The sequence below is a fragment of the Panthera uncia genome, chromosome C2, assembly GCF_023721935.1.
Source record: "Panthera uncia isolate 11264 chromosome C2, Puncia_PCG_1.0, whole genome shotgun sequence".
In the NCBI taxonomy this organism is placed as follows: Eukaryota; Metazoa; Chordata; class Mammalia; order Carnivora; family Felidae; genus Panthera; species Panthera uncia.
This window is the reverse complement of record NC_064810.1, coordinates 78,578,980-78,593,589: the sequence shown is the minus strand read 5'-3', so window position 1 is coordinate 78,593,589 and position 14,610 is coordinate 78,578,980. Positions and strand designations below refer to the sequence as shown.

Genomic DNA, 14,610 nt, shown 5'->3' with positions numbered 1-14,610 from the left:
TTGAACCTTAAAGTAATTTTTGCCTTTTGGTTACTTCAGCTTCAACTCATCTCATTAGAGAAACATGTCTTTGTTGGATCCTAGACTGTCAGAGCTGGGAGGGTCCTTTCAGATGAGGGGAAGGGACTGGCATAGAGCCACACAGGAGCTGGGGGAAGAGCTATTTGTAAAACCTGGCATCTGACTTCCCAGTCCACTGCTCCTGGTCTGCCCCCCTCCTCCTGTCCTGCTTCTCTCGGGCACTCTCTCAGTTTCGTGTCCAGCTCACATTCACAAGCACATTGCTATGGGACATGCTATTGGACTTAGAAACTTGTCACTTTTTCTTTTTTTAATAGGGAACATGGATTGGGACTGAGAAAAGTACATGGTAGCAAAGAATCATGGAACATTTTCAGGCAGATGAAGGAGATGGTCAAGGTTGAGGGGAAGGGTACACACTGAGCAGCCCTAAGACCCGACGGGATTTGTGGGAGAACTTCATTTGCCTGGTAAACACAATGACTTTTGCTAAGTCATGTTTATTGAGGACTTATGTTTGCACTGTGCTAAGTGCTATGTATATATTAATTAATTTTATCTTCATCAGACTCTTCTGAGGTAGGTAAGGTATGCCATTTTTATAATATGGACAAAGAAACTGCCATTCAGAGGTAAAGCCACCTGCCCAATGACGCAATGTCAGTAAGTGATAGGGCCTGGCTTCAGCCTTGTGTTCTGATCACTCAGCTACTCTACTCCTTTACAGAGTGTGGAGAGGGGGCTGAGATACCTCTTTATTGGCCAGTAATGGGTGGGCTGAACGAAATGGGTGAAAGGTGAGGGGTGGCCATCTTGCATCAGATAATTATCCTGTGCTGCTGAGTGACCCGGGGCAGGCGGTTGGGGGTGAGGAACAGAATTCAATTCCTTATCCTGGTGACCCTCTGGATCCAGTCTGTGTTGTAGTAGATGTAGGAATACACTCCATAGCGGTCTTTCTTTCCACAGTCGTCGCCCCAGGACACCGTGCCCACCAGGTACCACTGGCCTGTCGCTTTATCCAGGGTCACCATAGGGCCTCCGGAGTCACCTGAGCAAGCGTCCTTTCCCCCTAAATGAAAAGGAGATGCATGTTAAAGCTTTCCCCTTCCTAGCCCCAAATAAATCCAAAGGAGCCTCCTTTTCCCTACATCTGACTTGCAGTTCAGAGAATTGAACACGAGGGGGCGCAACAGACCATGTGACCCAAACCTGGACTCTGCAGTTCTGTCCGGTCTCCCGAGAGCTCAGTGATTTCAGTTATTGCAGGCAGGTTCGGGACTCTCCTTTCATAGGGGAATCCTTGGGCTTGGAGATGGGAATGATGGGAATTTCTTAGCACTCGTTTCTCTGACGCAGTGTAATTCTCCAGTGGAATCCTTCCTCTCGTGACCTCCCCCATTCCTCTCTGAGTCCTCCTCTGTTCAGCCTTAAAGACTGGACGATCTCCAGTCCTTCCATTGCTGGTGGTGCCCTGTTGTATGCCATCCTCTTGACTTACCTTCCTTCTCCCCAGCACAGATCATGTCCCTGGTCACTTTCTTCTTCAGAGGGGCATAGGCCTCTTGGCATGTGCGGTGGTCAACAATTGGGATTTCAATCTGCAACATAAGGCCATTGTTGGCTCTACCCCTGGCTGAGGAGTTCTTGCTGTTCTGATACCCCTAGAGCTGGCTCCTCCCCATCTCCTTCCTGGATGAGCTTAGGTCGAACCTTAGACCTGGTCTTAGAGACTATCCTATTGTGCAGGTGAAGGAACACTGAAGAATGGGGAGATCATGTTCTGCTACAGTCTTAGTCATGAACTTGCTGTGCGACCTTGAGCAAGTCTTTTGCCCTCCCTGGGCCTCATTTTTCTCATCTGTAATAATACTTGCCTAGCACATTCATTATTTCAAATATGGGAATGTATACAAAACATGGTCAATCTTCTCCCCCCGCCCCCATCCCTACAATTGCTGGCTGTGGGACCTGCGGCATATAGTTTACTTACTGCTTTTCAGACCTCTGAGATCGCTTCCTCATCTGAGAAATGGAAGTCACACTACTTGCCATACGAATCACATGGAATGGTCCAAAGGGGAGAGGAATAAGCAGATACTTTGTAAATTACAAACACCGGATAAATGTTAAGTCCATAGGGGTTACCACTGCTTGCCTTACAGCAGGCATCACAGTAGTATGAGCTTCTGGACACTGGGTTTGTATTTTGTCCACTTCTACTTACATAGCTTGGGACAGAGTCAATACTCAGGGAATAGTCTTTTTAACTGAAGCAATAAATTGATACGTAAAAGTAAGGTATTGTGATTATTATTGCCCTGGATTCAGCTTGGGGGTAAATGTTGGAGCAGATGTCTGGGATAAAATGAAGAAACATATGAGTCTCATTTACCCACACCAAGAACTGAATGGGACCCCAAAGTATAGTTCTTGTTGACCTTTGCCATTTTGGTCCCTCTTGGGCCATGGCCTTCCCAGATCACTGGGGAGAGAAACTTAGGGCAGAGCGGTCACAAGCATGGAGTAGTCACAAGCACATATCTTCAGCAGACCATCAAGTGCCTGACTGACCTCTATTCATTGTTCAGGTATTAAAGTGTTATTTTCTCTGGAGAGCCCTTCTGTATCCTTAAGATGAGGTTGGATTTCCTGTTATACATTCTGGAGCCTCCTGCACTTCTTCCTCATCACATTTATCATGTTGGTAACTACTTTCTGTCCCCCTCACTTGACTAAAAGGGAAGATTCAGTCCCTATAAGATCCAGGGACAGGATCTGTCCTTTTACCCCCCTGCATACCTAGTACTAGTACAATGTCCGGTACATGGGAGGCACCAAATAAGTACCTGGAAGTTAGTGAAGGAAAGGATGAATGGCTGTTGCAAATCTGAAATTTCGAAGTGTGTTAAAATAACATATGTTGAAAGGTCAAAAATTAGCTGTGGCAGTCACTAACCCCAGTCATGTCAGAGTCAGGCAGATCTTGGGGGGGCGTCTAGCATTGCCCCTAACTTTGCAGCTCGAGATACTATACAATGATCTAGAGAGGCAAATGACTTGTTTAAGATCACCTAGCAAGTTAGTAGGAACCAGTACTTGGAGCTATGGCTCCTTACTTCTGGTTCAGTGTTCTTTTATGAAATGATATAAATGTGAACTCCTAAATGCAACTGTCAAGTTTATTACTACAAGAACTGCAGCTCTCAAGAGCCCATTCTTTAGCCCATTCTCTGGTATGTGAATCTTTATGGTATACTGATGGGTCACCTTTTGGGGTGTCCAAGCCTGCTGTTTTCTGGAAGAATTTCCATGAGCTGAGTCTTTAATATGTTACAGAAATACTGAACAATGTTTAGAGACTAGTGCCCCATGTAGAACAAACAGACCAAACTTGTTGGGGTTCAAAGTCCCAGTGAACTTTGGAGGTGGGTCTGGGCCCCTTTTGTCTCTCTCACCCAAAACTCTAAATCCCTGAGGGGAACATGGAGCAGAAAGGGTCAATGCAGGGCAGAGGCATCATTCTCTATGGGCATAAATTGAACCTCACCTCCATCAGTGTCTCTGGGAACCTTTGCAAGAACTGTTTCCCCCAGCCACTGACGATGACCATGGTGCCTGGAGGAAGGAAGACACAGTGAGAGAAGAGAGGCTGTCTGTGGGGTTCTCAGAGGGTTGAGTCTTGCTGTCCCATCATTCCCTGCATGGGAAGGAAGGGCTGAATTTGTCCCCTTGGAGAACAGCAGCATGGTGGAGAGGAGAACTCCTGGGTTGGAGCTTACCTGCAATAGAGGTTTGGACATTTGTTTCTAGGACTCATTAGCTGGCTAATTTGTTGTCCAGTTTCTCCCGCTCCCAACTAGCATGGAACTTAGGCTCCATTAAGTTAGTAGACTCAGCTTTCTCTCTCTTCCCTGCTATATCCTCATGCCTCCAGCAGTGCTGGTGCATAGTAGGTGTTCAATCAATAATGGTGAGAAATTAAGAAGTTCAGCCTAGTCCACAGTGTGCTCTGATGCCTTCGGGGAGCCCCCTCACCTCCCTCCCTTGCTGAGGCTTGGCTTCCCTGTCCATAAAACAAAATGAATTGGCTGGACTTGGTATTCTCTAACACCTCTCCCAGCCCTGATATTCTAGAAGTCTATGAAGTTGGCAAATATTGGGACAGTGTGGAAATGGGTTGAGCTCTGATAGAGCAATCATTTCTTCATTTGAAAAAGAGCCTGGACACTGGAAACAGCATTGGGTGTTAAGAGGGAAAACCTGGCTTCTGGTCCCAGCTATGCCTCTTACAAACCGTATCTTGGGTAAAGTCACTTCACCTTGCGAGGACTCATTTTCTCACCTGGAAAATGGGACTACAATACCACTTCACCAGGCTTTTAGAAGTAATAAATAAATTAACAAAAGCAAAGCAACTGGTACATGGTAGGCACATGACATCTGATAAAGCAGAGTCATCGCTGTGCCTTTCCTGTTGGCTCATCTCTATTCAGCCATGTTTTATAACTTGATCAAACCGAAGAAGGTTAGCTACGATGCGGCACTACTGGGTTTAGACCAAGATGAAAAGAAAGCCAGTGTGTTTGAGTGTATTATTGAACTTAAATATCACAGCCACCCTATGGGGTATTATCCTCTGTGTAGAGGTAAGGGCCTTGAGGGTCTAACACCGTCTCAAGGTCACCCAATTGGGAAATGGCAGGGTGGGGTTTTGAATCTGTGTGGTGATGAAACCATTGTCTCTCGGGCCCAAGCTTCCTCTTTACTCTGCTTTGTGATGCTGCAGATGAGGCTCTAAAATGGGAGTTGTGCTTTGTTGAGGAGGAGGGGTCCCAGAAATAGGGGGCGTTTCCAGGAAGCCTTGCTGTTCCTGTTGGCATTGCCCTAGCCCTGGGGGCTGGCCCTGGCTATTTCCCCAGCACCTCAGCACAGGGCTTTCTCCTCAGGCTTCTGAATCCCCTTTCCAAGTTTCTAGGTCCTGTGACTGCCCCCTCCCCCCTTTGTTCCCCCAGCCCCAGGAGGGGTGGGTTCTTCCTGTGGGTACTACCTGTGTTACATTAGCATTAGTATCCCCCTTTACTGCCCTAGTCCTCCAATGCCCTGTATTAAATTCTCTCTCTTGCGATAACTAGTCTGGTTTCTGTCTTCTCATCTGGATCCTGACTGACATAGTATTTACAGTACTGGTCAAGCCTGCCTAATTACTGTGTCCTGCCATGGAGCCGGTTCTGACTTAGCTGTTTTAGGGGAGGCAGCGGAGTGATCACGTAGGCATGGTCAGCAGGCTCGGCTGGCACCAGAACCTCCCCAGGGCTGGAGAAGAAGTCCCTGTGAAGGCACCTGCTGCTCTGCAGAGGCAGGAGCAGGCGTGCGGCAGAGTACCTTCCTGTGGGGGCCCCTTGGGCAGACAGATGGGCATCACATAGTCGTTCAGCACCGGGCTCTCCAACAGCTCCACCAGAGCCACGTCATTCTCAAATGTGTTGGGGTCATACAGGGGATGGAGGAAGAAGCGTTTGACTCTGAGATGCTGTTCATTCTCATCTGACCGGCGCCTCCAATGCTTACCTGGGCAAGAGAAGGCCCATGAGGCATGGGGGTAATGGAGACATGGAGGGTAAGATCACACCTTGTCCCCAGTCACCCCCTGTCCCACCCAGTCTGCTTTCAGCCTTAACCCTTTTCTGCCTCTCACTGCTCTTTTCCCAGCCATCCCCTTACTCGAATTCTGCAAAGTCATGGGCTCCTACCTCTGGCTTTCTTCTTGAACTGATCCCATTGCCTTATAATCCTCATTCTGATGATCATTGCCACATGTCCAAACTATATAATCACACTTCAGTGCCTCAGTCAGGTGTTCCCTCCTCCATGAAGCTTCCCCGATTCTTGCATTAGATTCTTCAGTTAGAAGTCTCTTTCTTGTGAATTCCAATGGTACCTCATCTGTTCCCCTCCTATAGGACTCTCTGCTTCCTATCTTATACTAGAGGTCTCTGTGTTCATATTCATAGTAGGCTGTAAGTTCCTTGGGGTGCAGGAACTGGCTCTTAATTACACTGTGTTCTTAGATCCCGTCATAATGTCAGTAGGTAAGTATGTGCTGAACCGAACTGAATCAGCTGATGGTCTAGATTTTATAAAAGAGAGGGTCAGCTTGGATCATCTGTGTGTGACTTACCTGAAACCATGGATTCATAGAAGCCTGAAGTGTCTTTAGAAAATATCTAGACTGGGATCCTTATTTTACTTATAAAAACTGAGGGCTGGACTTCAACGACTTGCTCATGGTCTCACTACCTGCAAATCATAGCCTTGGGCTAGGACTGAGGCCTCTGGACTCCAGTTCTAGCTCATTCTTTGTCCCAGGTGTCCTGCCCTGATGAGTGAGTGAGTGGACACAGTCTATGCCCGGAACCACTGTTGGCTTTAGGAGTCAGCCTGCCCCTCACTCACCCAGGATGATTTTGAAGTCAGAAGGTCTGATCAGGTCTGAGTCCTGTAGGGCTGGGTATTCTGGATTGAGTAACTGGTGGAGGCAGTGAGCCGCGGTCACAATCCAGCTGGAGCCTGAGAACAGAATTGTACATAGGTACTGCCCTAGACTGCCCCCTCCTGCCTTCTATTGCCTTGAGGTGAGAGCTTCAGACTACTTCAGGCTTTCCCCTTTCCATTGTGTTTCACAGCCCGAATTCAGACACTCATTTGACCCTAATCTGAAGATGAGGATTTAAATCTGTGATTTCATCTATCTATTCTAACCAAGAGGCCAAGACTGAACATCTTCAATGGGATTTTAGGGCTCCCTTAAACCTATGGGCTTGGTGAACTCCACACAGCCCAAGATGGGTCCGCAAAAAGCCTTGTGCTTACTGGCTACCCTTTAGGCATCAGCCTCAACTGGGAACTTCTTAGAAATGCAGACTCTCAGGCTCTGCCTCAGATTTACTGAAATAGAATCTTTATTAATTCTATAATAAAATCTGGGGATTTTAACAAGACCCTCAAGTAATTCCTATTCATATTAAAGTTTGAAAAGCACTGATCTAGCACGGACATGTCCTTACCTGACTGTACTGTCAGGAAGGTGAGTCAGTGAGAGACGAGGCTGGCAGCCTGGGAGCTGCCCAGGCAGATGTGGACCCATTCATGCCTTCTGATCTCTCAGAGATCAGACCAGGAACTGGCCAGGGACTCTAGGTTGCTATTCATTTTTCCTATGATGTCAGAGCTGGAATGGATCTTTGATCATCTGGACCAAACTGCAATGGGAAGAGCTGCCAGCCATTTCTTTCCCACCCTTACTCCCCTTCCCACCCACGTTCACTCCTTGCAAAATCCTGACCGTCCTATTTCCTAATCCTTTCGAATCTGCCTTATTTCTTTCCCTTGTCCCATGTCCTCATGCTGAGGCTAATGACTTCCCTCCCTACAATTGCAATGGCTACCTCACTGAATTCCTGGCTTCTGGATTCACTCTTCCTTCAATCTGTGTTACCCCGGCAAGAACTTTCCATAATATGTTTATAAATCTGCAGCAGCCTTCAGGAGAGATCTAAATTCCTAAATATGGCACTCAGGGCCTTTGTAAATCTCCCTTCCCTGACTTCTCCAGGGTGAGTTTCCTGGTTCTCCCCAGTCCCACAGCCCTAGTCACCATGCCTTTGAGCTGCACATAAGTGCCTTGTAATTCATGTTTGAGGGTCTGACTCCTTGATTTAGTCCTTCCCAGTGCCAGAGACTGACCAGGACTTCATAGGTGTTTGTTGACTGAAGGAGCAACCTAGAGCAGGAACACATGTCTCCTAGCTGCAGTTAAGGACTCTTCCTACCACACTGTCCTTCTGGGTCCTGCTACTAGTGTGGACAGTGATTCTCAATGAAGAAATCTTGATCAGTCTCTAGAATGAAGGTTGGTTCCCTTCACTTGCACCCAGTCCCCGAATCCTGGGTCCCCCACCCTTTCCACATCTCCTTACCTAGAAGGGAGCCCCCACAGAAGGGCTGCTCACTCCAGTGTGACAGCATGGCAATCCAGGGGGTGGTGCCCTTCTGGGCTGGGCGTCCATTGAAGATCCTGGCCATCAGCTTCCGGGAGAACTTGGGGAGCCCACACACTGCAGCCAAAGGAGGGAGGGACAGATCACACTCTGGGCTTCATCTTGCTCTTTGCTAGAGGTATGAGCTCATCATCGTCTTTTAGGAACATCTATTATTTTTGATTTCCCAGCATTCACTGCACTTTAAGTAATAGCACCCCAGTTTTCCTCTGGGGTCTACTCTTCCCTCATTCTTAGTCCATTATGTCCTGAGTTGGAATGATCTTACATCTGTTTCCAGACATAGGAATGTGACCCAGACCTAATGAATTAAATCCTCTCATCCTCTGGGGACAACAATTGCTCAGAGATGGGAATGTAACCCTGGCTAGCCCAATGAAAGCTGGCCTTGGGAATTTTGCTAAACGTATTAGAAAAAGAGAAGGCCTTTCTCTATTGGGGTTGCTAAGCTGCTGGTTATAATCCAAGATCTATCAATGATCACTTCATTGAGAGTCTTCAGATAATGATGCTACTAATGGAAAAAAGTGGGTCTAGATGATGAAGGATGAAGCAAGAGAGAGATTGTATCCTGATATTTGGGTTCCTTGATCTAACCATACCTGAAGTCTTGTGATTTGGACTTTTTAGCTATGTGAGCCTATAACACAAACACTCTCTCCCTCCCTCCCTCCCCCGCCCTCTCTCTCTTCCCTAAGCTATTTGTATTGGGTTTCTTTTACATGAATGAAAGAGTCCTGACTAATAAAGAATTTTCATGCTCTATCCAGGGGGATCTCTTTTCAGAGAAGCCCTTCCTCAGGGCCTTGGGGGGTTGAAGACCCCTCCAAGGGTCTCCCTGATCCATATTGTTTCCACTGACTTGGATTCACAGACACAGACACACAGCACCTTACAGCTGAACAGCCTTGGAGACCATCTAGTCTATCCCTCTCATCATACACCTAAGGAAACTGAGGCTTTAAGAAGGGAATTAACTTGCAAAGAGCTACTCTATGAGTTAGTGGCAAAATTCTAATCTAGGTCTCCTGACTTCAGGGCTTTTCCCACCATATCCAGCACCACTAACTCTTACTATGTGACTTCCTAGAGCACTCATACCCTAAGCCCCTGGATCCAGGTAGCCATTTGCCTTCTTGGTAGCTGTCACCAGGCTGCTGAGTAGGGCTGGGGAAATCCCAGATGGATGTGCTTTAACCTTGACTGCATCTTCAGTATCTTCCAGTAGCTTCATTCTACATGCCCTTGGCTAATGTCCCAGGCTAATGTCCTGTCCCCACTCCCAACAGAATATCAGAGCCCACTGGGTGGGAACTCTCCCAAGCATTCTCTCTCCATCTTCCCCTGTCTATAAACCTTTTTCTCTTCAGAACTAATTCTGGACTCTGGATCTTCTCACTTCCACACTCTTGGGGACCTGGCTTGGGAGAGTCTCATCCCTCTCTGATATCTTGAATCTTTCCTTTGCCCACACCTCCAAAACATGGCCGTGTTCTCATCCTGAAATCACACTTCCACTTTCCTGGCTTCTCATTCATTCTACAGTCTCTCCTTCTCCTCCCTTCCATAGCCAAACTTATGGAAAGAGGAATTGACAGTTAGTCTCCACATCCTCTCCTCTCCTTTGGAGGTGGATTTGGAAGGTGCCAGACTGTGCATACACTTGGAAATAAAGTGGCTATTTGGACATTTAGTAGATCCACAATAATATATGGAGGTAGAATGACTCTGGACCCATACATGGGACTTCAAAAGACATGTTTTCATGTGTAGGAAAACAGGATTTGAAATTTCCTGTCATATATTCTCTATGTCCAGGAATTCCCCTTGCCCTCTGGCTCCTTATTATTAAAGCTGAGCATCCATTGTTTTAGGTGAGGCTGGATACAATTCTGACTTTTGAAAGAGCAAAGTAGAAAGCAAAGTTGGAAATTTAAACTTTCATTTGAAGAGTCAAGGATTGTGGTAAAAGATTTGTAGGTTTCAAGGAATCCAAACCCAGAGAACTAAGCATATAATCATATAATTTTTACTGTAAGTCATAGAGAAAAGTGGATGTAAGGATAGTTGCCTGCCTCAAAAGAGAGAGATAAAACGTAGGAAAAGTCTGGAGACAGAGGGGGGAAATGAGGCAGGGAGAGAGGAAGGAAGGAAAGAGAGAGAGGAGAGAGGAGGAGGAGGAGGAGGAGGAGGAGGAGGGAGAGTTGGAGATTTAAACACAGCAGGGGCCCTGCTTCCTAGAGCCTCTGAGTGGACAGTAGAGTCTGGGTCCTTGTCCCTGGGGAGTATCCTGCCTGGAGGTTAGCTTCAGACTGTCCTGTGGCATTGGCACTGTTGACTACTGTACCCTTCCTGATACTGCCTCCTTGGCTTCTGAAGCACTTCTCTGCCTGTGTTTCTGACCCCTCTTTTTTGTCTCTTTCTTGGAGTTTCTCTTTTCTCCATGCCTTCCATGCTGTGGCACCCTTGATCAGTCCTTGGCCCATTCTTCTGGACACTTCCGGTAGATAATAGCAGTCTCCTGTGGCCATCCTACTGTACCCTGATGGATTCCAAATCAGTATCTCTGACCTGGCTTCACTTCTCAGTGATTCCCTTCTTGCTTATTCATTCCTTACATCTCCAGCTGGATTGCTCGTGACCTTCTCCCCTCTGATATTCCAGATGTCTGTTAAGGTCTGCATAGATTGCATCCTAAAGCTGGTAAAAAAAAAAAATCACCAGGGGAAGTAGAGAGTAATGTGACTCCTCCCTGCCATGTCACAAGGTGGTTTCCATGTAACCTCATGATACCTCAGTGTCTCAATATGTCACAACATAAAGTCCTAATATTTAGAGGATAGTAAAAATCTGAAACACATTAGAACGCAAGACAGGATAGTGCTCGAGACCAGCTACATATACAATGTCAAGCATAATTTAGGATTCTTTTAGTTCTCAATAGTGTAAAAAACATGATATTTTCATTATGATACGAACCCCAAACAAAGGCAAACCATGAGCACATCCATGGAGAGCCCTCATGAGCAGGTTAGCTGTGCCCCCCCCCCTCCCCACCAGCTCCGTGTCTGCACTATTTCACACCAGGCCTATACACTGAGCCCTGCTGAATACATCATTTGAAGGTTTTAAACTCCCCCAGCTCCCACATCTGCACTGGCTTAGCCATAGGTCTGGTGGGTTTGCACCTTTTTCTCCAGCACCTTCCCCCTCCCCCTACTTCCCACACTGTGCTGCCCACCCTCAGAATCCTCTGCCAGTGAGACCCAGGAATCTGCATTTCTAAGGAGCACTTCAGGTGATTCTAATATACTCCCAATTAGAGAGTCACTGGTTACAGGACATAGTACAACCATTGTATGGCCTTTAAGACTCCTTCCACCTTCCCTGATTCCCTGATGCACCTCTCCACTTAGGCATGCTTCCCTGCTTGATCTTCATCCACACTGGCCCTTCTCTCCTGTCTCCTGGTGTGTTCTCTGCAGCCTGTTTATAAAGCTCCCCAAATCCCCTTCAGCCCTGTGACTCTCCCGCCTTCAAGTGCCCACATTGCTGTGATCTCTACTCTTCTTACGACACTTCACTGCTTTCACCTGTGTGAGACAAGGATGCACGTGACCCTGTCTTGCATGCTAGTTTGGCCTCTTTGAAGTTAAGGACTTAAATGACAGGTGCTTCAGTGAAGGCACACAGCCTGGGGGGACACATGTCCATAACTGACTCCATTCCTCATTTTACCCTTTCTTGGATGATGTCCAAATGACAAAAAGTTGTACCTTTTCTGTAATGGGAGAGATAGTAGCTTAATGAGGGGCCAGTTTCCTTCAAAAGGTCAAAATACACAAACATCAACAATAACCAAACCTCAGAATGAAGGCTGTTTGTTATCCACAGAGGGTTTATTTCCACTTTAGACCCCTGACAGGAGAAACAGAGCACAGAGGCACCTTGCAGAGTAGTGAAGCTTGTGGTATGAAATATACAAAATACAGCATTCTCTATGTGCACTGTTCATAGACATAGGAGTGTGTTTCATGAACTGATTGGACAAGCGGACACTTCCCAATGTTCTCTTGGAATTCTTCTCAAGAGACTTCTCTGGCTGCCTTTCTCTGACGGAGAATCCCCAGAAAAGCAAGCTCTGGGGAGGAGGAACACAGTCAGCCCTGTGAGAGCCAGGGAAAGGCTCTGGCAGTCAGAAGACTGAATGCTAGCACTAGAAGAACGCTGAGAGGGATCTGATGTCTTCCTTTTCTAGATGAGGAAACTGAGGCCCAGAAAGGGAAAGTGATTTGTGAGAAGTTATACAGCCAGTTAGGGGACTGGAACCCAACACTCTTGGCTGTCTCTCTCTCTTCCCTGCCTTTCATGGGCAAGTCTCTGCTTCCCATGACTCGGGCTCCTGGAAACCAGAGGGGTGGATCTCTCTGAACATCCATGCCAGGTGGGTTCTCTGAAGAGCTCAGACTGTAGGCACGCTGGGCAGTCTGGTGAGATCAGGTTACTCCTAATGTGCTGAGCCCACCCTTCTTCCATTTCCTTGCCCAGAAGCCCAACGGGACACAGTGTGGGCCTTCTCTTTTTCTAAACAATCCAGTTGGGTCTCCATGCCTAGGGCTGGGGCTCAGGTCACCCTTTCAGATGATACACTTCAAAGCTGGAAGTTTGCTTCATGCTTGTCTGGAGCGGCAGGTGTGGATGCCCATGTTGTCAGCTGATATTGGAGAGTAACATATGGGTCTAAATGATGTGTTCAGAATTGACAATAGGAATTTATCAGGGATGGGGGGCCTCCCACTGATATTCTCCTCCTCCTGGTCACCACAACACCTTCCCAGCTTTCTCGTTGTCCTTTGAAATTCCTTTAATAGAGAACACAGGCATATGGCTTGGACTACAAGAAGCTTTTGGGAGAGAAACCTAAGGAACAAAAGTACTCCAAGGCATCACCCTAGGAGACAGAGCCTCGGGGGTCTGATCCCTGTCTTCTAAAACCCTAGAAGAGACTAGACTTGTCTGTGCCAGGGCTGATCAGGGAAAACATACGGACTCAGCATTCAGCTCAACATAAGGAAAGATTTTCTAACAATCAGGTCCCAGCTCGGGCACACCAACAGTGCGAGGAGTGGGTTTGGTAAGTGACTAGGAGTGCATAAGGCCACCGGGGTCAAGTGCTCCCAAAGAGGAGTGCTGGGATTGGCCAGAGGTCTAGTCTCCCTCACTGTGCTGCCGGGGAGAGTGAGGCCTACAGAGGGGCAGGGGCTTGCTCAGGGCCATGCACCCAGGTCTCTCATACAGCCTTTTCCTATACCACACTGCTGGTTCTCAGGGCCCCTGGGCTGTCTTGGGAGGATGAGAACAGCGCGTTCCATTCCATCTGGTCTGGTGAGTAACGTGGAGTGTGCTGTCGGAAGTGCGTGTGCAGACTCACTCGGGCTGGGGTGGGGCAGGCAGGCCCTGAGGAAGTCAGTCAGCTCACCGTTCCACCTGGAGCGCCCCCAGGCCTTGTGGGGAGCCCATCTGCTCCCACAACCAGTCCACGTAGTTGGAGACCTTTGTGTAGACCCCATAGACCTGCTTGCTGCCGCATTCTTCAGGGCCCCCCCATGACACCAGGCCTTGGGCCACCCAGCGCTGGGTCAAGTCATCCAGAATGACAAAGGCTCCACCGCTGTCTCCAAGGCACGTGTCCTTGCCACCCTCATAATAGCCGGCACAGAACATGTTCTCCGTGACACTGTAGTTACCCGATCGAGACTCATAGCTGGTTTTGCACTCAGTGTGTGGCACCACAGGTAACTTGACGTACTGTAGGACATCGGACAAGGTCCGTGTGCCACTGCTGATGATTTCATCCACTGTCACGTTAGGATTGGAGATGCCCCACCCAGCTACCAGGCCCAGCATGTGGGGCTCCGGGCCTTCGGGCTCAGGACTTGGTAGGCAGATAGGCATGACGTGGGGTCCCAGGGGCACAGGTTCCTGAAGCTGCACCAGAGCTATGTCATGGTTGTAGTTCTGGATGTTGAAGTCTGGGTGGAGCACCACTTGTGCAGCTGAGCTGTTGACAGCGCCTGATTTGTCCCGCACATCGTGCAGGCCCAGGTAGACGGTGACATGCTCCTTGGAGACCGGTGTCACTGTGTTGTCTCTTCGCTGGGAGCGCAGCACATGGGCTGCTGTGAGGATCCAGGACTCGGAGAGCAGAGCCCCACTCCCAAACCACTTGTCATTTGGCACCCTTGAGGTGTCCTCCACCACTATCAGGGCCTGCCACGGAAAGAGGCCAGGCTCGGCATTCCGACCCCCAATGATTCTCTTGACCAGGTTGGGCAGAGAGCGGGAGGGCTGACCACACACTGTAAGGAGAAGGAGGGAATGGGGACAAGAGACAGAGACTGGTCAGGTCAGACGTATGGAAAGAGCTGCTGAAAGAAATTCACATCATTCACTGTAGATTATGCCACACGGGACCCTACTCTACATCACAGGGCCACACTAGCCTGGGAGAGTTCTGCACAGGTGTCAT

At 48.1% G+C, this 14,610-nt stretch overlaps 1 protein-coding gene across 3 annotated transcripts in view; it reads right to left on the bottom strand.

The window, feature by feature from the left end:
• Positions 1 to 809: 809 nt before the first annotated feature.
• Positions 810 to 14,610, bottom strand: part of MASP1 (MBL associated serine protease 1) — a 60,585-nt gene continuing 46,784 nt past the window's right edge. Inside the window, exons 10-15 of one of the 3 annotated variants that reach the window (XM_049629508.1) lie at positions 8,001 to 8,138; positions 6,478 to 6,591; positions 5,407 to 5,592; positions 3,572 to 3,639; positions 1,523 to 1,622; positions 810 to 1,093 (exon numbers count right to left, since the gene is read on the bottom strand). In XM_049629508.1, the coding sequence (XP_049485465.1) occupies positions 903 to 1,093; positions 1,523 to 1,622; positions 3,572 to 3,639; positions 5,407 to 5,592; positions 6,478 to 6,591; positions 8,001 to 8,138 (797 nt within the window). In that variant the 3' untranslated portion in view covers positions 810 to 902. Of the gene's footprint in view, positions 1,094 to 1,522; positions 1,623 to 3,571; positions 3,640 to 5,406; positions 5,593 to 6,477; positions 6,592 to 8,000; positions 8,139 to 11,486; positions 14,441 to 14,610 lie in introns of those variants that run through there. The other 2 variants (XM_049629504.1, XM_049629505.1) reach the window with 2 other exon arrangements.